The sequence below is a fragment of the Chaetodon auriga genome, chromosome 15 (genome assembly GCF_051107435.1).
Source record: "Chaetodon auriga isolate fChaAug3 chromosome 15, fChaAug3.hap1, whole genome shotgun sequence".
NCBI classification, from domain to species: Eukaryota; Metazoa; Chordata; class Actinopteri; order Chaetodontiformes; family Chaetodontidae; genus Chaetodon; species Chaetodon auriga.
Window position 1 is genome coordinate 19,669,158 of NC_135088.1, and position 25,447 is coordinate 19,694,604.

The 25,447-nt window shown below is 41.6% G+C and overlaps 1 protein-coding gene across 2 annotated transcripts in view; it reads right to left on the reverse strand.

Annotated features, from left to right (window-relative positions):
* Nucleotides 1-25,447, reverse strand: part of LOC143332654 (vacuole membrane protein 1-like) — a 57,257-nt gene that overhangs the window by 8,481 nt on the left and 23,329 nt on the right. For both annotated transcript variants that reach the window (XM_076750349.1, XM_076750350.1), the window contains 4 exons: nt 24,868-24,999; nt 15,493-15,573; nt 14,975-15,091; nt 11,258-11,319 (listed from right to left, as the gene is read on the reverse strand). In XM_076750349.1, coding sequence (XP_076606464.1) covers nt 11,258-11,319; nt 14,975-15,091; nt 15,493-15,573; nt 24,868-24,999 — 392 coding nt within the window. The remainder of the gene's footprint in view (nt 1-11,257; nt 11,320-14,974; nt 15,092-15,492; nt 15,574-24,867; nt 25,000-25,447) is intronic.

Here is a 25,447-nt window from a genome sequence, read left to right on the forward strand (position 1 = left end):
CACACACACACACACACACACACACACACATAAAATAAAGTATGAAGTATATATATTATATTTCTTTGTACTGAGACAAATAATTTTAAATGATAAAGAGAAAATAACTCTACATATTCGAGGTCAGGGGTTATTGAAGTTGCTGATCTGCAGCCTCTACAGCTCCAGTTCCTCATCAATACAAAAGTGCTCATCACCTCCATCTGCTTAAGAATCTGGACTTGGGGAAAAAAATAAATAAATAAAAAATAAAAATCAATCAATTAATTAGTTCATTAAAAAAAATCCCTTTGAAGTACACAAAGGACATCTCCACACATACGGTGACCAACACATATTTCTTAAGAGCAGTCAGCCACAAGGAAATATAGTATTTGCACCTTTTGCACAATGCATGTTGGGCTGCAAATTATAGTACAAAACTTTATTTTTTTTGTGATTTCTGCTCCAAGTTTGTAACTCTAAAAATTACAATTAGGTACCAAAAGCTACACGTCTGGTCTTTTGAGAGATGGAAATGTTTTTTTACTGAAGGCTACTCAAGCCTCTACTCCTACTGCCATTTAACCTTCACCCTCAACCTTTAGAAACTATGACTAGTCCGCCTGCTAACCAAGAAAACAGGCTAACTTGATTAATAATCAGTAAAGAAATGAAGTGGAGATAAGCTTAGACAAAAAATGGTGGGAAAACCCCACATCTCTCAGCTTCCTGCAGCCTGATATTTGCAGTGAAGGGTTAATTTGTGAATGCCATCTCAGCCTCATTTTTTAATGAACTATCATTTCCTGCTCCTCTTGTGGAGTGTGGAGCGTGTTTAGGCGTCCTGTGTTCATTTGGTGGCAACTAAAATTCCACAGGCCATGAGTCAGAGGCGACCTTTGACCTGTCTGCCCCTTCTGAAGGCAGCCACCTCCGATGGCCCTCCAATACACACGATTTCTCGTTCCTTATGTTAATGAAATCCCAAAAGTGTGCACACACAAGATCACACATGCAGGCAAACACACATGCCCTGACGTTCCAGGCAGGGGAATGATAGAGAACAAGGGCTCACATGACATCCAAACCCTGGCCAGGTCCAACTGGTTACAACATCATCACAACAACTAGCTTAGGCAATCGCTAGTGTTACCCAATGCTCCAGAAGGCCACAGTTCACACCTAACATAACAGCACCGACACCGCAAGACGCACATGCTCACTGTGGTTAGGCGATGCTCTGACCTGAGGTACTGAAATTTGGACCTCTGCGCCACGTCTGTGCAAAACACCGACACTCTGAGTCATTTCTTTTTATCAGCTTGATAAATTACTACTGCTCCAATTTGATTTTATTGAGTGCTGAAATTATGGAATTTTGATGCGAGGAGTGTGCTTCAATTTTTTGTAAGTAAACTGTGGATTCACGTGCAGATGTTGTAAGGTAATATCTGTGTGTGTGTGTGCGTGTGTGTGTCTGTTCCTCCTCCAGTTCAACCGGGCTTTTTCCCAATGACTTCACCACTGAAGTATGGAGCCCACTCCTGGACGGAGATCCCCCTGCCCAGTGTGTTTATCACATCCCTGCTCCACAGCCATCCATGTGTCAGCCAGCACACAGACATACACTTGCACACACATATACACAAGCTCAGACACATGCTATCCTCTTGGGAGCTGCCAGTGCTGCCAGGAAATCAGGGGGCACCAATTATAGCAGTCTATTATTCCTCTCACTTCCCAGACAGCCACATAAAACAGCCCTCCAACCCCTACGACTCCCCAGGTTAAGGTCGGCATGCCCACACAGACCCTCTTGGTCTAAGTGTGGAGGTGTGTGGAGTTGCTAGGTCACTGGATAACCAGCCCTGGACCCTTCCAGTGGTGAGAAAGGGTTGTTCAATGACTCAGATCCGACTGGAGACACATCCAGACAAGTCATACCGCTACTTGTAGAGCAGGAGCGACAGGCAGGCTGGCTGGAAATAGAGGAGGAGGTAGAGGAACAGAAGAAGAGGAAGATGTTGAGGGCATCACTGCTTACTCAGGGTGTCTCCATCCATCCTGTGATGTCATGTTTGGAGGAATGGCAGCTGTAGGGGATGTATGGTGACATTGTTTCCTATGGGACAACGTCTAGCTCTCTTTTCAAGTGAACACCTAATGCCCCGGTGATAACCACACCTACTGTATTTCTACTTAAATGCACACTTTATTAGTCCCAAATGGGAAACTTTGCAGCAAGTCAGAAAACCCAAAAACAGTGAAACACACAAGAGGGGTTGAATGAACACATTACGACACGTTAAATAAATGTGAAGGGCAGAAACACACCAAAGAAACGAGGTCACGGGGTGGAAAATTAATGGCACGTGGAATAAATGAGAACTTGAGACCGTTTGAAGCTCGACTGTCCCATAAACGCGATGTATGCCACTAATCCAACACAGCAGGTTAGCCAGTGAGCACAAAAGTGTATGTGTGGGATTTTTTCAGTATACAGAACACTGTATGGAGTCATTGTGGTTCATATACACTGTGACATGCTGCTCAAACAACCGCATACAGTACATTACATATACCTGTCAAAAGCCACAACATGCTGTATATCTTCCGCTATAAAGCTGCATGAACTACTTTGGCTGCTGTTTAAGTGATTTCCTCACATAACAACGAGGAGGAATTCACCATAAACACAAGCAGCAAGGTCGATTAAATCTGTCTTTTATCACAAACTTTGTACAAGACAGATGGAGAAAAACAAAAAAACAGTCAAATTGGCAAAAATGATGAAAGTTATCTGGTTTATCTTCTGATCAGTTGTACATATAGCCCTGCATTTGAGTTTCCATGCTGCAGAGACTGTGGTTAGGAGCCACCGAGTGAAGACAAGTGAAAGTTCCTGATGTTTGTGCAACAACGTGCTGGAACTGCACTGAAGAAATGTAAAAAATCTCACAAAAAACTCCATTATTTCCCAATAAAACAGTTACATTGTGTGAATTGATTTAGGGTGCCAAAGCAATCAAGACTGAAGATTTGCATAGTAATAAATTGTGTTCACAGTGGTGAATCTTTGAGGTCTGATGAAATAAAATAATACGCACGTGATTTATGTGTCTGGAATAAAACAGATAAAACACAGCCTCCTCATAATGAAGATTTATGGTTGGCCCGGTTTTCACACATTATCCACAACTGGACAATACGGAGCATATTTACGGGAAGAATGATCACAAACAACCCTCCGTACTATCTCTGCTCCCTCTCCGTAACTTGTTGCTGTTGTGAATCGGGCTGTGATGCCTGTTTTGACTGAGGTGTGGTGGAGGCAGGGTGGGAGGGGAGAGGGGTCCGGACGGCTGCCCGGCTGGCCTCTGAGTCAGGGTCTGTCTGGGATGACTCCTCTCACAGAACAGAGACACAAACACACATATTCATGACAACTGGTGAAATTACAGCACACATTACGATGTTCATGGGATTTACAGAACAATACACTTCAGTGGATGATGCTGATTAAGAGCTCAAGGTCACGTTGTGTTCCCTTGATAAATGAGCTTCTCTAAAAATGAATCAATGGCGTACTGTTTCCAAAAACAACATACAAGCCAGTTGCCATCCTGATGAATAAATACATTAGCAATTTCGTGGCCTTGGCCTGAGCATGTGTAAGAATTATTTGATGAGCGAGCGGCGTGTGAAGTGTGGCACAGTGAGGAAGGAGACCAAAACAAATGAATCAGGGATGAATAAAGCAGGATGTCCTGGGACGCACACTGTGCTTGAGAGGCACATAATATGACACCAGACCTGGAACACACATCTGACCTCTCCCTGTCTTTGTGTTTCTCTCTCTCACACAGAAACACACACAGACAAGACACACTTACTCATCAAAGCTACAATTACATTCAGATCTTCATGTGTCCCTCAGTATGCTATTAACTGCAGAAATAAGCCTACAGTACACGATCTGAACAATGAGTCTTCTTGAGTGATTGAATATTACTCTAAATGACTGTGGTAGGACCTTTTGGCTCACAGTCAAACCTCTCTGACTGTTACTGCCTCTATGTATTTCTGTCAGAGCTTGTGGGCCAAGGTAATCAGAATGGAAGTGGGGGAGATGAGAAAATGGACGCCCCGCCGGGCCTCGCATTAAACTTAACGACGCTGTATAAAAAGAGAGTCGGCTGCAACCTGCCGCCCCATCCCTCACTCCCGCTGCCGTGCCCTGTTTGCCTCTGATCCCGTCATCCTCAGTGAGGCATCTGACTGTGGAAGAGAGCAGGGCACGCCTCGGAAGGACTGATCAATGCCATCTTTGTCAGGGCGCTTCTCAGGTGACCAGCACACCCGGTGACAGGAAAGCTTTGTCATATAGCTCAAAGAGGAACATCTGGAGTGTAAATGGTTAAGGAAATACTGACATTGTGGATTTTTATTCGTTTAACATTAACAGTCTCCATCTGCTAAGGTGCACCACATCACCACATGTAAAACAACATCAGCTACCGAGCTTTAGCACTGACTGCAGCTCATCTGTCCTGTATATTTTTACACAAAAAGATATTGATTGATCAGGGAGACTCTTTGCCCTAAATTGGTGCATTCTGCTTCACGCAGACGTATGTGGTGAAGTAGAGAACATAAAAAAAAATTTCCCTTCCTGCGAGGTGTCAACTCTTACAGGACCACGCCGCAGCTACCTTCAACACAGACAACGCCACATTCAGTATGAAACCACACAAACCTACTTTCTATATGAGTTAGGGGGGTGTGCTCAAGATGGGTGAAATTCAGTGGAAACAAGCAATGACAGACTTTTCTCCTGGAACTCTACTACATTTACACAAACACACACAGATAACTGCACAACTGTGGAAACCCAAAATAGTTTGATTTGCATGGTTCTCAGCAATTTCACTTCTCCAGTAACTCAACTTTCCTTGAGTTACTTGATAGTTAAAGTCAAGAGGAACATGTGGTGACCTCCGGGGTAGCATGAAATAGGAACTTAAGAAGAAAATGGATTACACTGAAGGATAGGTTCACAATTTTACAAGTCTGTCTTAAAACAATAATCATATGAACATTTTAACAGGTTTCGTTTGCTGTAATCAAGATCTCTTCCCAAAATGCACTTTACAGTAAGTGGATGATGGGAGACAAAATCCACACACCTTGTTCTGTGCAAAAATGTATTCAGTAGTTTATTTTAAGCTAATTTAGAAAAACCGGTGGGTATCTTCTGAAGTTAGTCTTTTGCATAGAAAATCCCCTCAAACAAACAGAACCAAAACACAGAAAAAGATCAGATCAAACAGTGTAAACGCAGAGTTTACAGTGAGCAGAGTAATCTGAAGCAATTCAACTCTGTTAACTGATCCAATAACAACCTCAGAGTACCTAGCTGACAACTGAAACAACTGGTGTCTTGCTTTACTCTCATTATAATAGAGTGAAAATGTTGATTGTGATCTGGAAAGTTCCAGTATGAGCCAGTCAGCGGCTCATACAACCCCTGGTTGCCCTGCCCTGACCTGTGACTCTCCCCCGGCCTCCCTCTGAGCAGGGCCGTCCACCTGCGGTGATCCTCTAATGCCGAAGGCCTTGTGTGGCAGGAACAGCCATCTGCAGGCCCATTGAGCTGGTAATGGCCTCCTGCCTTAGAGATGGACTCACATGGAGATGCATGCATTCTAATGTAGACGTGCATGGCTCCCCCTGCGGCCCCTGACACACCGGTTTCTACTGGATAACCTTTTCAGGTGTCAACTCTTCCTCTCTGCACCTCAATGACTTTCTCCCCAAGAGCCTGACAGTGACAGTCCTTCCCTTGACACATGAGTCTGAAGCATTTGACAAGCTCAATACAAGACACCAACCACAATGATTGATTACTGAGAAGTCACCGTCATTTAAAGAACCGGCACAAAGCCAGGAAATGAGATACTATCAGATGAAACTATAATAGTGTCTCTCTTGTTGTTAGTGTTTTTCTCCCCTCACTTTTGTTCTTTTCTACATTCTTACAAACATAGCTACTATCACGACCTAGCTCACACTTTGTCCCTTTCCAGACCTTAACAGAAACTAAACCCAGTGCCACCACAGTCACCACTGACAAGGTGTAAACACAGTGGACTCCTGCAGACGGTGAATCACCAGCACTTCAAACCAAAGCTGCTCAACGGGCCTCATCACTACAGCTGTTCTCGTAATTAGGGACTTCTATTTTTCTCCTGTTCACATATTATCACATAGGGCTTCTGAAAAAGTGGCACGAATCAGAGTTAGCAACTCACAACAGACCAAACGAGGAGACCGGAGGCACAGACAGCATTACAAACACAGGAAAGCTCCCTGTTTCATTAGTGCATGCAGTGGGTGATTTTGAGCTTTTCCTGCTGTATCTGTCCACCTTACTGGCTGATGAAGCCCCAGCTTAGATAAGAGAAAGGGGGACAGGGAGGACTGGGCACAAAAATAGATAAATCTGTTTCCCTGAAGTTACATGGAGCACAGTGACAGTGGCTTGTTCATTCTCTGAACTTCCTCTGGGGTCACTGAACTGAATTTCAAATTAAATTCAAGGAAATTCAAGGGTAGGAAATTTGCATGTTATAGGAAAGGACATGACATGGTCAGGAATAAGTAACCAAGATCATTTTTTAGGGTTATTCTCAGGGTGTGAAGTGTTCTGTGAGAGGTCCAGAGAGGTTCAGTATATTGTTAAATTCAGGTGATATAATCCAATTCAAAAGTTCAAGTTTTGTTCTAACAATAGAAGCACATTGACTTTCAAAAATGTGTAAAAAACGTTTTATTTTCATCAACTCTACACACTCTGGAGACTTCTTCAAAAACACAGCAAGCCTATGCAGCATTTTTCATGACTAGAGGTGAAAAACTGCAAAATGAACACTTTTAAGTAAATAACAGCATGAAACATCGTGACATACAACTGCTTCAGAGCTTGATCAAAGCCCTGCTCAGTGTGACTTTGCAGAATTTTCTCCTAACTTAAACAATGACTGTACACGCACGGCTGGTCTTCAAGTGGAGACATCTGTACATTAGTCACAGGACATCAGAACCCTAACAAGTCTGATCAGACAAACAGCTCCGTCTGACCTGGCTATCACTCCTTCTTATCAGCACAAAAGGCATCTGAGGAGGCTTTTATTGTGACTTGCTGGCAGTTCAAAGCAAAACTATCTTTATTATTATCCCACTACTACTGACAGCAGGTTATAGAATTAACCTTAAATGCTTTGCATGGCAGGAAAACAAGAGCGAAACCTCTGTGCCAGAGATAGAAGAATCTGTTTCCACAATACACATGAAGAAGTAATACATCAGGTTTGAAATGCCTGACACCCATTTTTCTGTCCCGAAAAGACAGTAATTGGAAAAACAGTTGAAAAAGGAAGAACACTTCACTTGATTGAACAACTGTCAAAGGACAGAACTTATTTTTCCACCAAAGCTTTTTTTCGTCTAGCTCTCAAAGGGAACATCAGACAGTCATAAATGTATAATGGAAATTTTCAGTCACTTATGTTCAACATGTTCTAAAAAAGGTCCTTTGCATATTCTCTACATTTTATTTCCAGCTAGAAAAAAAAAGAAAACAGAAAAAAAAAAAAACTGAAGTTGGTCATTTTTGTTAACAGAGGTGATGAAAATGGCTGTTGACAGTTTTAGAGCCTCATGACGTTTAAGCCTTAGATCCAAAACCTCTTTTGTGAGACTGAATTTCTCCAGCACACTGTTTTCCATTTGTCATTCAGAGAAAAACTACTTTCCTGATTTAAACTGCTTACAAATATGCATAAAAATGGCCCATATTTGAGAATCAGATCATTTTCAAAATTAATTGAGTAAGAAATAATATGACTATATCATGACACACATCTCCGATTGCCACACAACGATTTCTAAGTGCACAGTTTTGCAACACATAATATTTTCTTAATGAAACTTCAGGAGGATTTGTGGACACTCCCTGTCGAGTGAATAAGAAAATATCCTTCAGCGTGATCACAGGCATATTACAAATAAAGCATTAATCACCTGCCCTGCCGTACTGAACGGCAGATTTCCCTTGACAATCACAGAACAGCATTTTTATCTCTGAAATCATCAGCTTTCCATCCTCACATCTAAGTCAGGAAATACATGTGCCACTCAAATACAGTATGCACACATACTCACACACACACACACACACACACACACACACACACACACACACACACACACACACACACACACAATTTCTGTTCTTATCAGCATAAGTGCGTGTTTTCACTCCCATTCTAAGTCAAGAAACTCTGGCCTTTCTCAAACACCAAAGGTCACATAAAACAAAAAAATCAGGGGATTCACCGGGTGAAATAACTCTTGTTAAGTCTGAACAAACAGCAAGTTCTGACAGGCTCATAGTGAAAGATGTGATTGTGTGTTGTGACAGGAAGCTGATAAATTAAAATTAAATAATTATCAACTTCACTCAAATAAATAATGCTAAATAGCTCCATCAAAAATAAGACGATATTTCAATGATAATGGTGCTGCATTTTGGACATTTTCAGTCATTTTCAGATCATTTCATATATAATACGTTTCAGTACAAACATGTTCTGTGACGTATTAAACTCTGAAAGGTTACAGCCAGTGGCTCCTGTGTCCTCTTTGTGTCTGTGTGTGGGTGTGCCAACTAGCTCACCTGCCAGGCAAAGAGCAGGAAATGAATTGTGTAGTATTGTATTATGTCACATGAGAGTGAAATCACGACGGCCAAAGTCCAACGGTCACTTCAGTCACCCACAAAGACAAATACTATTCTCTCAGTTTACAGATACTAAATCTAGAGCCAAGCAAACAAAAACAAACGGAGCCTTCATATTAAAATTCCTCACTAAACACACAATTTGGCTCTTTATTTAATCATCGAGCAGAAACATTTCGTTCAAAGTGAATTTTATGAGAGAAACAAAGACAGCTGAAAAAGATAGCAAACGCTCCGTGTGCTTTTAACATTTCACCAGGGATAAGCAAAAATACCTCAAATGTTAAAAAGCTATCAGACCGCACAACAAGCTTTAAAAAATGATCATCAGACACTTCTTGCAGGCATGGCCCTAAATCATTTAGGAATGAGTTTATGCAACGTCAAGAAATAAGAATTTTATGGAAAACTGTTTCCATACACCCAATTGAAAATTTAAAAAAAAAGAGTAAATCAGCTTACAGTGCAATTTCAACAAATGCCAGGTTTTAAATGTTTCACTGAAGAGTGAAATGAGAACAGATTTTTGAGAAACAAGGCACCCAGAGGACGAATGCTTCAGCTTGTGTGTGTATGTGTGTGTATATGCAACTGTGCGTATGCACAGTTGGTGGGGGCAACTGCAGGTGTCTGCATTTCAACGGGTGTAAAGATGTAAATTTATTTTCAAGGACCTGCATAGTTAACACTGTGGTCTGTCAGTACCTAAAGGGTTCAAACTGAAAGGCTGTCACCCATTCATAAGGTGAAGCGTGATTGAGAGTGAGAGTGAAAGCAGCACGGAGAGAACAAGAGGGGAAGGTGGAAAGGCCTCAGTGAGGAAGGAAGCTGACAGTTGACAAGTTGTAATGAGGGAAACTTCCTTTTGAGAAGAAGCGGGTCATGAGTCAGACTGAAACCTGTCAATAACCAATGATCTGCCACGTTAAGTCTGCAGCTCAATGAACAGTGTCAGAGGACACACACACACACACACACACACACACACACACACAAAGTCCAGAGCATCCAAAAATGTTTTCAATTTCTTGTAAAGCTTGTGCGATCTAGGCTTCATTGATCACACCTCAATTGCAACATATCCTATTTCGTCACATTAAAACGGATACAAGTGCTGTCTATAAAAACACATAGGCAGAGAAAAGAGCAGCAACACCTTAATCAGAAGCCGTCTCTCACCAGCGTCTTCCAAATTACATTTCAGAAAGCAAATGTGCAAAAAGACAACATGGAAAGAAGAGAGCTGATGCAATCTCATCGCCATATTTCAGCAAGTGTGTGTGTATGAGTGAGAGACCAAGAGTGCACGGGCGAATTAATGTGTATGTGTGTGTGTGATAAATGGCACTCCCACCAGCAGGTGTGTTGAGGGCAGTTTCCAGCTGCAGTCCCTGGCACCTCTACAAGGACACTCATCATGGTACCCATCAGCACCCACACCCAGTACCAAGTCTATTTCAACTTCTTTTACGATTAGCCTGCATTTGAAAGACGCAAAGACGGTATGTGTGTGTGTGTGTGTGTGTGTGTGTGTGTGTGTGTGTGTGTGGGTAGATTTTTATTATGTATTGTTTTGGATATTTTATCTAAAACTTTGACTGGTTTTGCATCTTCAAATCCAGTCTGTGTCTGTGTGATGGCTTCATGATAAAACCAGTCTATTAATCCTACAAAATAACAATGGTGTTGGTATAGTCAACACTACACTGACGCTGTTTCCAGCTGGGCAAACAGAAAAACTAAGATATACATTTCCTTTGTGAAATCTCTCTCAGCGGAAACTCAAATTAGATTTTTTTTCTTTCCTCCCAAGATTTTCCAGGCACATCCTGCCTGAGAGGTCTCACACCTGAAGGGCCTTATTTTACCAAAATGAGAAGAAGGTCAGCGTGAGCCATCTTTAGACGCTCTCAAACTGCCCCCTCTTTTGGCTTGAGCTCCCTATGAGATCAGGTAGGTAACAACCAATTGGTCAAAAGGGCGACAACAGTGCATCATGAGAGATAAAGCAGAAAGGAGGTTTCTGCGATAGACAAGAGTTCATCCCGTCCTGTGAAGCAGCCAGAACATGTTCATGCCCATAGTCATTCAGTGGAAAAATCCAAGCCATTAATCACCATGTAGACTATTACAGCAGAGCAAGGAGCCAAAAGGGGAACAAAATGTGACAAAACCTCTGTTTCAAGGTCTGTACAAAGTATTTCAAGCACGGTACAGCAACAAGTCATCTTCTGAAAGCACATATTCAAAGCCACCTCTGACACTGCGTGACCTTCATCAGAGTCACAAAGAGGAGGAGGAGGCAGCTTTCACACGAAGGGACATGAATTACCTGAATGCCACATGACCATCCAAAAGGTCCCTCAACTGTCAAGTTCTGCATTAACCCTTTGGTGTGTAATAGCTGCACACCCCACAGGGTACTTTTTTGGTGAGCAAATACACACACACACACACCCATTGAGGCTTACTCACCCGATGAGGGAGACCATCTGCTCCACGATGTGCCTGCTGAAGGTGACGATCACAAACAGTTTCTGTATGACAAAGAAAGACACAGAAAGAACGAGTCAGTTACTGAACCATGAGGTCACTGCTGGGGTTCAGAACAAGGCAGTATGTGCATCATAGTTTGATCAGTAATTCCTAACTCCCCCACACACACACACCCTACCCATTATGCCTGAGCCCATGCCTTGCACCACCAAGGCGGTTTGTTCTAAAAGCAGCTTTTGTCATGGAGGGCAAGAAATAAAAGGCCTGGGCTCTATGACACATAACTGACACAGTACACTAGGTCAGCACATCACACCGGCTGTCAGTGTGAGTGTGTGTGTGTGTGTGTGTGTGTGTGTGTGTGTGTGTGTGTGTGTGTGTGTGATGGATGGATAGAGGAGTACAGGAATCAAAGGAGATGCGTCACTGCTTCAGAGGGGGTCTGGAGGCCGGCTCCTGTCCGGACTGATTCCTGTTAGTCACGGGGCCAGAATGGACAGACAGGCGACTGCTTGCCACTGTGGCTCTTATCAGCCCTGTGTCCACCTGCAGGGGGGCAGCAACATGCGTGCCAATAATTGACCGGATATCTCAAGGTCCTTCCCTTGCCCTCTGAGTTGTTGTAGGTTACTGTATTCTTATAAACAAAACATGCGTTGTGACCACTAAAAACGTGGTTTGATCCAGTAACATCTAGGATGCCTTCAACATGACATTAGAAAGGCTTAACCCAACAGAGCTTCTGGCGGGTCCATCATTACAAACTCATGTTGTGCAAAAAAGGATTGTTCAAACCCGCAGGACCTTATTTTAAATCCTCGTCCAGATCCCAAGGTTTCCAAAGATACTAAATATATACTGCCGAATTACAGGGAAAAGTGTACAAAATGATACACGAGACATCTAGAATTTTCCATTTTATGTAATGACGGAGCCATAAAAATGTCATCTTGGGTTTGAATATTTCACTCAATATAAATGTGTAACTTCAATTAGAACAATATTTAGTGTAATGTGAAACTATCTTATCTAATGTAGGCCACCAGCGGTCAAAGGCCTCGTGTTATTTAGTTGACTTTATTGTATAATTAGGTGAGCCTCATGATAAGCAGGATATAATTGGTACTGATCAAAAGAAATGAAACACTACTTCCTGACATACAGATCATGGCAGTAGCGGAACCTATTGAGTAAGGTAATTACACTAGGTTGATGTTTTCAAGAACAAATGCTGCACACGGAGGATTTTTTGCAACCATCAATAACTTACAAGATTATTTATAACAACAAAAGTATGGATGACAAATCATCCATTGGACTATAAACTAAGACTACAGGAGAAAAACAGAGTAAGACAAATGACACTTTAAGTGAAGAAAAATAAAAGTGACAGCTGCATTGCTTTCATGTGATTCCACTGAAGACAGCACCGCATCAGGATGCCTCTATGACAATCTTAATTTCATGTGAGAGTGCTCTTTGATCAGGACTTCGTTGCAGTGTTCACTGTACGGCTGTGTAACATGTCATCCAGGCCATACATGCATTGTCATTTGGGTGTCTTTAAATTCGTGTGCGTGTTAAGCCTCAGGACCTCAGTGCAGGCTAGACAGAATGAACGGACGACCTGCAGTCAAAACGTTGGAAATGTCACAAAAATAACAAAACTTAGACTTGACATCTACGACTGTAAAAAAAAGACTGACATTTGCTGTTGTGCTATTCCTCTGCCTCGCAGAAAATAAACATGAGACGGTACAGTGAGTAAATCCCTCACCGCAACTTCAGTCAGTTACGGAGTAATGCACTTGAAAAGGGATTTTGAACACCCACATCTCCTCAAAAGACACTGATGTATCATCCAACACAAAGCAAAGAGGAACGGACAGCAAGATGGCCGACACAGGAAAGCTGACTAAGATGCCTTAAATGTGTCTGCACGGAAATTGACGGTGACATGGTCTTGACTCGCTGATTTCAGTCAACTGATAATGCTGATAAGAGCTGCGCAAATCCCAGTCATAACAAATTCGTCTCACACACACACACAGTAACAAGGAGGATGCATTACACCAGCTCTCAGTAGAACAGGAACATTCATTATCAAGAAGATGAACTGAGTGAATTGACAGTAATGTGGAAGAGAGAGCTTCCGGCTTTAAATGCTGTATTTTTGTGACAATTTAAAGTCAAAAGGGGAGAGAGTAACAAATCCTCTCATTTCACTTTTGCCCCATAAAAATCTCCATCTTCTGCCAAACCAACTCTGCTGTTCTCTGCAAAATCACCTATCTCAACACATGTATTTCCATGACATCAGCAGTCATCCTCCAGAGACCTCCTGCGTCACAAAGGTGTTAACCGCTCAGCAGTGGACATTCAGACACAAGGCTCAATGAGCATAAAAGACGGAAGCAAGGCAGAATAAAAAAAGCCTCTCCTTGGAGAATGCTGGGAACACACCTGAAGCACAGGTACAAACCCAGATCAAAAACATGCTTTGAAGCACACACACACACACACACATGCGCACACCCACACACCACAAGCCTCAAAATCCCCTTTTGTTCCCTCTTGGCCCATGAGGGAGCGCGTCACCTGCTTTCCAGTGAGCTTTCTTCTAATGCTTCCTGTTTTCTGCTGAAACTACTAAATCATTTGCATTAGAAGCACAACCTCAGCTTGAGGAAAATTCAACCAAGCAGCTACAGGAGAGATTGGGGCCCCCAGACATGCCGGAGAACCGGGTGAAGTCTTTCTTTCCGTGAGACAGGGATGGACACACCTCTGTCAGCGGAGGCCCCTGGGACCCCTGGTGTAATCTGGTACTGTGTGTGTGATTGTGCCTGCCATGCATGCAAACCCCCCCCTCCCTCCCTCAAACTTCACCCCCTCTCTCCCTCTCTCTTTCTCCATCACCTCCCACAGACAATGTTTATCTGCTTTAGCTGGCGCTCACTAGGATCACCCCCACCTTTTTTCTCAGTTTGGTGCAGGACAATGCTTTCTGCGTATGATAAGGAATGAGGCCGAGTGAAAAGAAAACGCTTTGCTTTTAACCCTTCCTCTCTGTGTCACACTGAGCAAATTCCAGCATTTGCTTCGACAACAGAAAGTCGAGCCCCTGGCAGTAATCGCAGACATACTGCAAATTCCTGGACGCAAATTGAGGATTTTCTGGGATTAGACGACACATTTGTGATGCCAAGTCTCCAAACAGCACTTTCTTCTTATGGGGTTAAGTTGTGTCTTTTATTTTCCTATAAGTTCTCAATCTGCTGCAGTCTGACTGGTCTACTGTACAATGTACTGGAGGTGCTGCAGCTGCAATCACAAAATGGTTGACTCCCCCTACGCTGGCTGCACAAAATGGCCTCCTTACTCCCAGCCGAGTACAGTGCAGAGATGCTGTGCATGAGTGTGATTCATTATTTAAAACGTTTGTCTGTCTGAACAAAATTAAAGATGTACGCATGTCTCAGACTTTGGCACACACAACTTTTGTTGCTTTGTAGAATGAAAGGGAAGAGATAAAAGAAAAGTCCTGCACATCCAGTGCTGTGAAAGTGCTTTACTGCTCCAAGGCTCAACTGCATTTCTAAGAAATACAGATTTTTTTAAATTAATTAATTAATTTTTTTAATCAGCCCTGGCTTTATTTACATGGATGTATATTATTGAACTGCTGCAGCTCACCTGAATGTGCATTTTGATGACTGCCTTCCCAATGAGTGTTGCACCAAAAAAAGTCCAGAAGGGGACCAAAAAATGTCCACATGTTATTCCTGCCAGGTCAAACAAAGGATTTGGAATCTGGGGGAACACAACAGAGACAGTTAGTGTTGATATTGTGTAAATTCACCTTAAGAAATACAAAGCAAATCATATAGAAAGACGTGAAACAATGCAGCACAACACTAAAATTCATGTCATATCTTTTCTTTTGCAAACAGGGACACCTACACAAGGTCTCTCATAATGCCAGGAGAATATCTGACACTTGTACATGCTGTAAAATTTAACTTTTTCTTCACATGTTGAACAATTCAGAACTGCCATGTCCTTAGAAGGATGCATCAATGTCAATACAGCATCAGTGTGAAGGAGACAGAATGATTTAAACTGATGAACCTCATATTGAGGGTGAAGAATATTTCAAATTAAAAAAAAAAAAAAAATTGAAAAAAAAAAAAAAAAAGTGTGCTTTGACTTACAGACGCACAGGCTAAAATCCCAAAGAATCCCACCCTCTGGATGAGTTTCTGCACCGCCACTTTGGCTCGGGTGGCAAAGTCCTGCAAAAGAGCAGAAGTAGGAAAAATGTGTGTTTAATGTTTCACCAGAGACTTGCTGATGTTTATCTGATAATGATCCCACACTTGAAGTATGCTGTATATGTGCACATACATACAGCATAGACATCACTTTGATCATAAGAGACCTCAAACCTACTTCACAGATTTTTACTAGATGACAAACTGCAAAAAACAAAAATGTATTCTTATAATTTTATCCCAGTTTTCATCAGATATAGATCTCAGTGTCTTTATAAATACTGGATTACGTCTGATGGATTCAAACAGTGATTATGAATGATTTATATTTCACAAGATCAATTATTCTCAAATCATTTCTGGCATATTTCACATTTATATGGAAATTGTTTTTGGATCCAAATCATTAATTGGATTACTGAAACCTTTATTAAGGGCGAATTAGAGCTTTTTGAAGTGTTTTTCTAAGGATTTATGTGGAAGGGGGAATAACACAGAGGTGTGTGAAATAAATGTGTGTAACCAGCTGCAGTCTTGTTTTTGAAGTGGTTTTTTAATGAATGCTTTGAAAGCCATTCAAATATCACATCAAAATAAATGAAGAATTTAGGATAACATCTTAATTTTGAATTACAATCTTAGAATCAAAGACCTGCTTTTAGGATTTCTCCGTCATCTCTGAATGTTAATGCTTCAGCTTATTTAGGCTACACATTACTGTCTGTGTATTGACATTAAACCTCTCCATTTTATATCTAAAAACATCCTGCTGTTCACATGGAACGAAAAATGAGTGAAAAACTAGTTTTTATAATCTCTGCTTGTTTTTAAATAAATTCAAAGAGGCAGCAGCAGCAACAGGAGGATTTTCGACAGCCTGTAAATGTGCCCTCAGCAAAAAAGTTTTCAGAAATTACTGAGCAAGATAGCAACTGACAAATCAAATAGTTAGACATTCACAAATTAAGATGCAGAGCAGCTGAAACTGTGAAATATTTGAAAATGCATATATTTAACTGGAGTAAACATCAGGGTGATTTTTCACTTACCGAATCTTAGAATTTGTGTTTCTAAACGCTGCCACGCTCAGGAGTTTAATTTAAAATGGCAAAAATCTCTAAAACATAATATTTTTTACATGTACTTCTCTAAATATTTGCACTGTTGTAATTCCACTTTATCCACATTAACCCAAGTGAAGGCAAACAGTGTGAGTGATGAGGGACTCTCAGTGGAGAAAAGCTGCCTGCCTGTGTACACTTATCAAAAAAAAAGAGAGAACTCATCTAATAATAAACAACTTCTTGGAGGAAAAATACATTTAGTGACATTTTTGAATGAAAGAAGTGGGTTTGACAATTTAATGAAGTCCCATTCATGACCACCCTGTCAAAACAAGTATCTTCAAGTTCACAGCTAAAATGCAGTGATTCACCTGCCACATGCTCTCAAATGATTACAAGGCTCCTCTCTAAACATGCTTTTTGATTCTGGGAGAATGATAAACTGGTTTTAGCTTGTCTGCATCTTACCTCTAGTGCCAGTTATTAATTCCATTGTCACTGGGAATGTGAGAACAAGGCAGCAGACTTTGGCCATTGCAGTGACTCACAAATTCTTACTTTTTCAGCTGGTCTTGCCCTATCCCTCTTGACAGCTCCACAAAAGCCTCTTTTCAAAGCAGTGACACAGATTTTTCCTCAATATACCTTTTCTGGGAAGAGGAGCCTTAATCTGTTTGGATTTTACGTATACTGGTTCTGGGAACACAGGGGGAATCAAAGGAACCCCCACATCCAGGACCTTTTGTATTTCTGGATGACTCAATCAATATCTAGGTAATTTATCAAATGTTTACTTCCACAGCATGCCAGACTTATCAATTGTTTAATTAAAATTGTTTGTTTTTGCACAGAAATTGTTTGTTTGTGAGTGGAAATCAAAACTCTTAATAACAATGAAATACACCGAGGGCACTGCATTTCCAAAATATACAAGATACAAGCTTTTTTTTTTTTTTTTTTTTTTTTTTAAATGTTGTAGGCCTTAATATGTTAATAATTTGATCTGTAGGATTTTACAGCCTAAAAATGCAGAACGGCTTTCATTCTTTGTTATTATTTCTGCATTTGTCTGAGCTTATCTTGAAGATGTTACACTTTTATTTTGAAAAACAATAAGAATATTCTTTCTTTGCAAAGTTAATGTAATAAATGCAGTAATACTGTCTCTTCTTTAAGCACTGTGAAGTTCTCAATAATTATACATTTTATATATATAATATTATGTCACACTGGATGAAGCTTTTGTTTTACACATCAGTGTCTCTCTGGTATCTAAATAAATATTTAACACGATGAATGTATGCTTAATTTATCCCTTCACAGAATTATTCTCCAAAATAATACCTTTCAACACTTTAAATCTGTGTCTGCTTCTGTAACAAATCAAATGTAAATATTACTGTTTGCACTGTTTACACATACGAATTTCTGGAGATGTTTTGTATTAAAAGCATCCTTTTGTGCCTTCAGATTTAACTTTAAACTCACATTTGTGAACAGAATTGTAATTAATGTAAAATAAAAACAAAACAAAACCCAGAATAATGAGTGAATAACTGCAAATACAGTTCTTAATAATAAACATATGAAGGCTTTTGTTTAAAAGTGAGAAATCCTCCATTTAAAGAAAACACACTCACTGACACTGTCTGCTGATATGAACACTTACTGTGTTGGTATTAAAGCTAACATTCACCTCAAGACATTTATTTTATTATTCTCAAACCAAAGCATTTGTGCTTTCGTAATATTTCCTGATGTTTTCCATGTAGCAAATTTCCAAAAATGCATCTATTGCATTTCAGAATGAAATCATCAAATAGTTAGTGGTTTGTCTAAATATCTCGAATGAATGTTTACTGTATGTGAAGTAGATTATTCCACTGAAAACATATTTTTTCACCTAAACCAATTATCAACTGAAAAAGGAACAAAAGAAAAAATGAATTTGTTTCATATGAACACAAAGAAAAAATTGTTTTCTTCTAAAAAGTAAGGCCTCTGTTTCTAAAACATCATATTAATTCAAAAAATGAGGCACAGGAGGGGGGGCTGGCAATACATGATCATACCTAATATGGTCAACAAAACCAGTACAGTGCTGATGACATTCTTTACAGGGTGCAACCAAGCAGACAGGAAATTTGAGAGACATGGGAGGTCGCCTAATAAGGTGGTGGTGGGGGGAGCGAAGGGACACAGAACCTGATTGGTCCACGATTTGAATTTCTGCCTCCACCGATGTCCAATCATGAAGGTTTCTCCTTGGACTATCCTGTAGTTTTAATTCTAGCCTGTCCCCATGTGTGCACACGTGTGTGTGTGTGGGGGTGTGCATGTGTGTGTGGACGTGCATGTGTGTGTGAGTTGCTCAGCTGGTGGGAGACAGGGAGGGAAGGAATGTGTATGGTTGGTTTACAGCTGAACCGCTGAGGACTGCGCCTGGCCCAGGGACACCTGACAACTGCCGGTGTTGCAGCGCAGACACAATCCTGCAGAACCAATCAATGCCACGGTCATGGCCTGTGAATCCCATTCATTTTCTGACATCATGACACGTGCATTGTTTACATTAGCTGCCGTAGTTTAGCTTTTGGCTCATGGAGTGATGGTGAGCATGAAAATATCATAGCAGTGCAAACAAAGGGTCCCTGAGGAGGTGAGGGGAGGGTGTAAAAGGGTGTGTGTATGTGTGTGTGCGAACTCGTGACACTGTGATTTACTATAGTTGAACTATGTACTTGGACTCTCTCTATTCTGCATTTCTGGACCAAGGAAGTATCTATCTTAGATGGCTGGGGTTCAGACATCCAGACTCTGTTGTTGGCGGCTTATGGAAAATCACCATCTTTGCCAGGCAGCTTGCCAAAGGCTGCCTGCCGCCCCCCCCCCTCCTCCACCCCCACCACCGCCGGCCTGCAGGGCTGGGCTTAACAGCAATTACATTTGGTAAGATCTTGTCAAGGGGGCAGCGTCATTAAAACCATGGAGGTTTTGGTTCCAGGTTTTGCTGCTCGGCACAGATGCTTTACTCAGCAGTCTGCACCATCACCCCACATGGAGACAACCCCTGCGGGGAACAATACTCACATCTGATCTGTTTATAGGTTTGGAGGTTTTCCTCCCATATACCCATATATCCCATACAGACAGTCAGATCAGCCAATTCCTCATTTGAATACGCAAAACATAAGCACTCCACAGAAACCACATTTTTACATTTTTTTTCCTCTTTACGACTTGTTCCCACCATGCCTTTCATGAACATATGCTACTTTTCTGTAAAAATTATTCAACTTGGTAGAAAATATATAGCCTTTTAAACAAAAGGTATGTTAGTAAAAACATAACTAACATAAGTAACGCACCATGTCTGTTTTAATCACAGTAAACATACTATATACAAATTCATGTAATCAATGATTCATAGAAGGGTGTTTGTCACAAAGTTAGCATTAATGCAATGATGTGACCAGGATGATTCACTGAAAATCTGATTAAATTCTCATTAGGTACAGGGCAAAAAAATAACTCCGTCTGCAAGTCCAGAAACATGTCCTGTACCAAAACGTGTGAGGACGAAGCAGTGAGCTCTTCATTTAACACGATAGTTTGAATGTCTGTATCTACGGTTGCCAGGTGATGACAGTTATGACAAAAATCGAAAGGGAAAAACCAGTGAGAAGACAGTTTTTTGAACTTGATACAGTAAGCCCACAGCATTGAGAGGAAAAATGATGGTTCTTTATCTTGATACACAAGAAATGTACATGGGATCTGTTTCAACTGTGACTTTTAATCTGAAATGCATTATTGTACGATGTAACATCTGTTTATTTTGGAACTGCTGAAAAGTTGCTCAGAGGGTTCTCTGACAAAAAAAGAGGGCTTTCTATTGTGAAAAAGTTGGCATGGCAAACACTTTGTTTTCAGTAGTCTTTGGTCGTGCTGATGGGGTACAGAGTTCAAACACAGACAAAAAGCAGGCAGCGACAAGGCACTCTGCTCCATGTGGAAAATTAAAGTGTCAGACAAGGAAAAATCTATGCATAGCCTATACACAAGTCAACACCCACGCACATTTTTTTCTCTCCCTCTCTCTGTTTTCTTTTTTTTTTTCTCAATGAAAGTCTTTCACATGGAAGACACATCTCCGGAGCAGTCGTGAGCCCCCCGACACGATGACGGCTAAAGTTCATCTCATTAACTCCTGACAAGCCCGCGCCTGCTCTCTCTGGCACAGGAAGTGGAGCGATTAAGGACTCCTGACGCAACAGAAGCTGCAGTCCCCTTTCAAGAAAAAAGAAAAAAGAAGAGCTACGCAATCAAATCTATCTGGACACACATTCATTCACACACACACATACACACACACAAAAATGCACCCCTGAGTCCACGTTGACAAATTCTTTAACAAGCTGTGGTTAAAGGGAAGCTGGTTTTACTCTGACTCACCCCCCTCCTTTCAAACAGTTTACTGGAAATAAAGAGGGAGGAGGAGGGAGGGGGCACTTTCAGAGAAGTCACGTGACGGGGCCGGGCAAACCACAGCACAGAGAGCCTTTGAGTGCAGTAGGCCAGGGGGGAAGGCAGGCATACGCCCAGCGCAGATGGCCCTGATTTGAGTTACAGGAGATACGATCCTGGGAGTTGGCAATCAAGAATTCACAGCCTGTTAACCCTTTCCGTGCCGGATGAAAAAAACAACAACAACAAAAAAAAAAAAATCACGCAAGCCAAGAAATAACTTGATTATCAAGTTACAAGCAATCATGGACTCGATCCATGTACAATCCTCCGAGACTCTCAGTGTGGATACGGAGGATTCCTCTCCAGCACACGAGTGCTCTTGTACTGAGCTAAAGATTTAAGAGGGGAAAAAAAGCTGATGTTCATGACATCAGCGTCTGGAGCCGTTAGAAAAGGCATGACTTCATTATTCTTGAATAGCTCTGTTGAATGAATGAAAAAAAAAAAAAAGAAAGAAAAACCCAGAGTGCTGTGCTGCTGTGCATCACGTGCACTTGTGGCAGGAAGTTGGCACGTGCAGGCTGAGAGAAATACCACTGGGTTTAAGTCAAACTGCTGGCACCTACAAACCTCTGTGACTACAGCGAAGGGGACAAAGTCAGCATCCTAATCCAGCTCTGCTGCCACAGGGTGGAGAGTGTGTGTGGGAGAGTCTGAGCATGTGTGTTTGTGTGTGTGTGTGTGTGTGTGTGTGTGTGTGTGTGTGTGTGTGTGTGTGTGTGTGTGTGCTGTGTAGAGGAGGTCGGGTTGAAGGAGTGTCACATCCTTGAGGACAAAAGTTAACCACTTCCTGTTAAGTGATCGATCCAATGACATTGAAGTTTCTCCAGTCCAGGGGAGGCTGTTTCCACTTTGACCAACTACTATTGATTGTCAACTTTCAATCAATAATTTTGACTCAAATCCAAAGAAGATTAATGCCTCCATGTCCACCTTAAAAGGTGGAAAAAGGGTAAAAGGTGGAAAAGTGAAAATCAGAGATGTGTTGCAGGATCTCCTCGAGCGAAAGAGGGAACCCTGAGAACATCCGAGCAATGGTAAAAGCCCTGGCGAGAAAAAAACGTTTCCGTATGTGGCAGGTCCTCGCTGGTGCTAGCAACCTGCCTCCAGATGCTGTCCAATCACATAAGCATTCATTACATACATACACACGGCTGCCAGATATCATCAGAGAGAGCGAGAGAGAGCAATGCACAGTGGGAGACAAAGTGCGTGAGAAAGAATAAGAGCACTGGAAGAGAGAGACAGGAAAAGAAACGATGTCAGAGAGAGAGAGCAGGACTAAGGCTGGATACTGAGACAGCAGCAGGCAGCGTCACTTCTAATCTGCCCTCGTACGGATGCGAGACAAACAGGCGATGCTCCTCCTGCGTCACTGCGTTTGTTTGGGAAAAGACCCACAGGAGCTCTTCAATGCTGATCATCATTTAGACAAAATCTCCTCTTCACTTCGCCACCCGTTTTGTCTCCCTCTTCCACTGTCTCTCTCCTTTCTCACAGTTTCGGTGGGAAGCGCCACTTTATCAGTAAGTGATGTCAGAGCTCCACTCTCACACATGTGGTCTGAACGCCAGGGCTGCTGTTGGTGCCAACCTAGCCAGCTGTCCGCAGCATTAGTAATAGTGGACCTTACAGCAGGTGCTGCACCGCTGCGCTTTGTTATCCAGCAGCGGGGATTCTTCTTGCCACATTTTTTGTGACTTCCTTGAATCTGTTTCAGTATCAGTGTCTCAAAGGGTCTCTTCTCTGCTGGGAGTAAGTTAAACTATGCTGATAGTGAGAAGTGGGAAAAGTGGTTGACGCGGTATTTTCCTTCCACAGAAAACGCTCAAATTACACACATACAGCAAAACCCATTTATGAGAACTGAGTGCTCACATGCCTTTATTTTGAAATATTATTGAAATGATTTATTTAAAGATCATTTTGTATACTTATACGTACTTACACTCATCTTATTAAGGGATGCGTAACATGCTGTTTCAGCTAATGTCTACCCAGTTCAATTTTGAGAGATTTGGGATAGCAAGTGTGTTAATGACAACGGATCACAGACTGCAACTGGAGGGGCATGACAGTGACAGCCACAGGAACAATATCTGCCTTGCCATCAGTAACTGAACTGTGGCCAGAAATCCAACAGAACTCAAAGTTAAAAGAAAGTAGTGTGATAAGGATTTTCTGCCACTAGAAATGAAAGCAGTAACCAAGAACCAAGTGACTGGTTAAGTACTGACTGTGCAACTATCTCCACTGATGGTTAAAAACGGAGCAAATAAAACCCTTTAAGTACTTCTTACACAGTCTCATATTTGGATAAGACAAAGTAAAATGAATTAGTTAATTAATCCAGATTTTCTGGCGACCCCATATTGATATGGATGAAGTGATTTCCCCGTTTCAAGATAATATCTTGCTATTAAAAACTCTGACAGTCAAAACAACACTGGAAAAAGTGAAATTCTGCTGGTAAATGTTTCCACTTATTCAAAACAAACGGCTAGAATTTTTTTCCATTGCTTTTGACCTTTTTTTCATGAAACAGGATGTTGCGGCAAAATGGAATGATTCAAAGATGATGATTTAAGTGATTTGACATGAATGAAAAAGGGACGACTGGGCTGCTCCTGAAATCGTTGAAATTTCAATCAAACGTTAAAATACTCTGCCCTTCACTCAGGTTATCAACAATGTATATTTGTTTTACACCTTACAGAAAAAAGACTACGGTGGCATTTTAAAATAAACACAATGATGATTTTTGTGACATTTTTGCCATATGAAGACAGATAGAGGAACAAAACATCCAGGGGATTTTCAATGTATGGCACTAGATCAGAATAAATGACTTGTTAGAAGCAACAGAAACATGGCCTAATATATACAACTGTCTGGTACTGTCTGCTACAGGACATTTGCAAAGAAAAGAGTAAGTGACTCTGTTGTTAAGTTCAAATCCATTTATGGATGCAGTTGTTGTACTGCACTTGACCTGTCTGACTGTCTGACCCACACTGTTGGAGAGTGAAAAACATTCCTGAGGATGAAGACTGTGTCAGGACAGACAGGTCTGATGAAAAACCTTTACAAAACCACACGTATGTTTCCCCTCATTCCTCCTCCTCCATTCATAATCACAAGAGGGTGGAAAATAAATATTTACAATGAGCTGTTAGGCATTGTTGAAACATTTGCAGGCTTGTTTGATATGAGAACATTTTTTTACAGGGAATTTCAAAATAAAGGGGCCGGAAATGGCGGGAACATTTTACTCGACTGCATCATTGCTGTTCTCTTAGTCATAATGTTGTGAAAGCACTTGATTCCCACTGTACCGTTGAGACTCTGAGGTGGGGCTTGATCAGTGGTCAACACACGCCCACACACACACACACATGCACATGCACATGCACATGCACATGCACGCACAGACACACACACACAGAGCAGGGAGATTGCTATGGCTGATTTGAAAAAAAATACCAGAACTGTGAAAAATCAACACCAAAAGCAGGACTATTAGAAATGGTAGAAGTGCAACAGAGTGATAAAGAACAAGCGTGCAAGTGCAAAACAGCAGAATGAAGTGAAGCAGGTAGAAGTAAAAGTTACGGCTTAACAAGATGAGTGTTGTGGGGGTTGGAGGGAGGAGGAAGAGGAAGTGAGGGGGTTAGAGAACAGGGGGTCATGAGGAGGCTGAAACTGATGCAGGGTGCGTCACCTGAGCAGACTCGGCCTGGTCCAGCATTTCCTCAAACCTCTGGTAGTCCTCGTCCTCGGGGTCGGCGCCGGACAGCCGCGCCGCCCGGGCCATGAAGTAGGGAGGAAGCTCTCCTATCGCTGTACCTGCACCCTGCTCACACACAAACACAGACACACATACAGAGAGCTAATTATTGCTGCTCAGCTGTTCGTGTTTATAGTACTCCCTGACCTGATGTTGTTCCATATATTGTTTTGGCAACACAGGATTCTGTTCCATCATGCCAATTAATCTGAATTCAACATAGGTTTCAGACAGAGAGAGAGATTACAGGAGTTTGTTTAAATTGTATTAAGACGCTGTGGGTGATTTTATGACTTTAAACTATACTTTCTGAGTTAGTTTGGTTGTAAAAAAGCAATATTTGTCTTAATATCGTCTTAATTGTTATAAGAAGCACATTGCCATGGTTCCTGGGGGGTTAATGGAGCAAAAATATCAATATCCACTATCCAAAGGAGCTTGCAAAGCTTGACGTCTGAGATTGTGCGATCAGAGCACTTAATGGGAATAAAACGGAAAGGATTTACGAGAACGA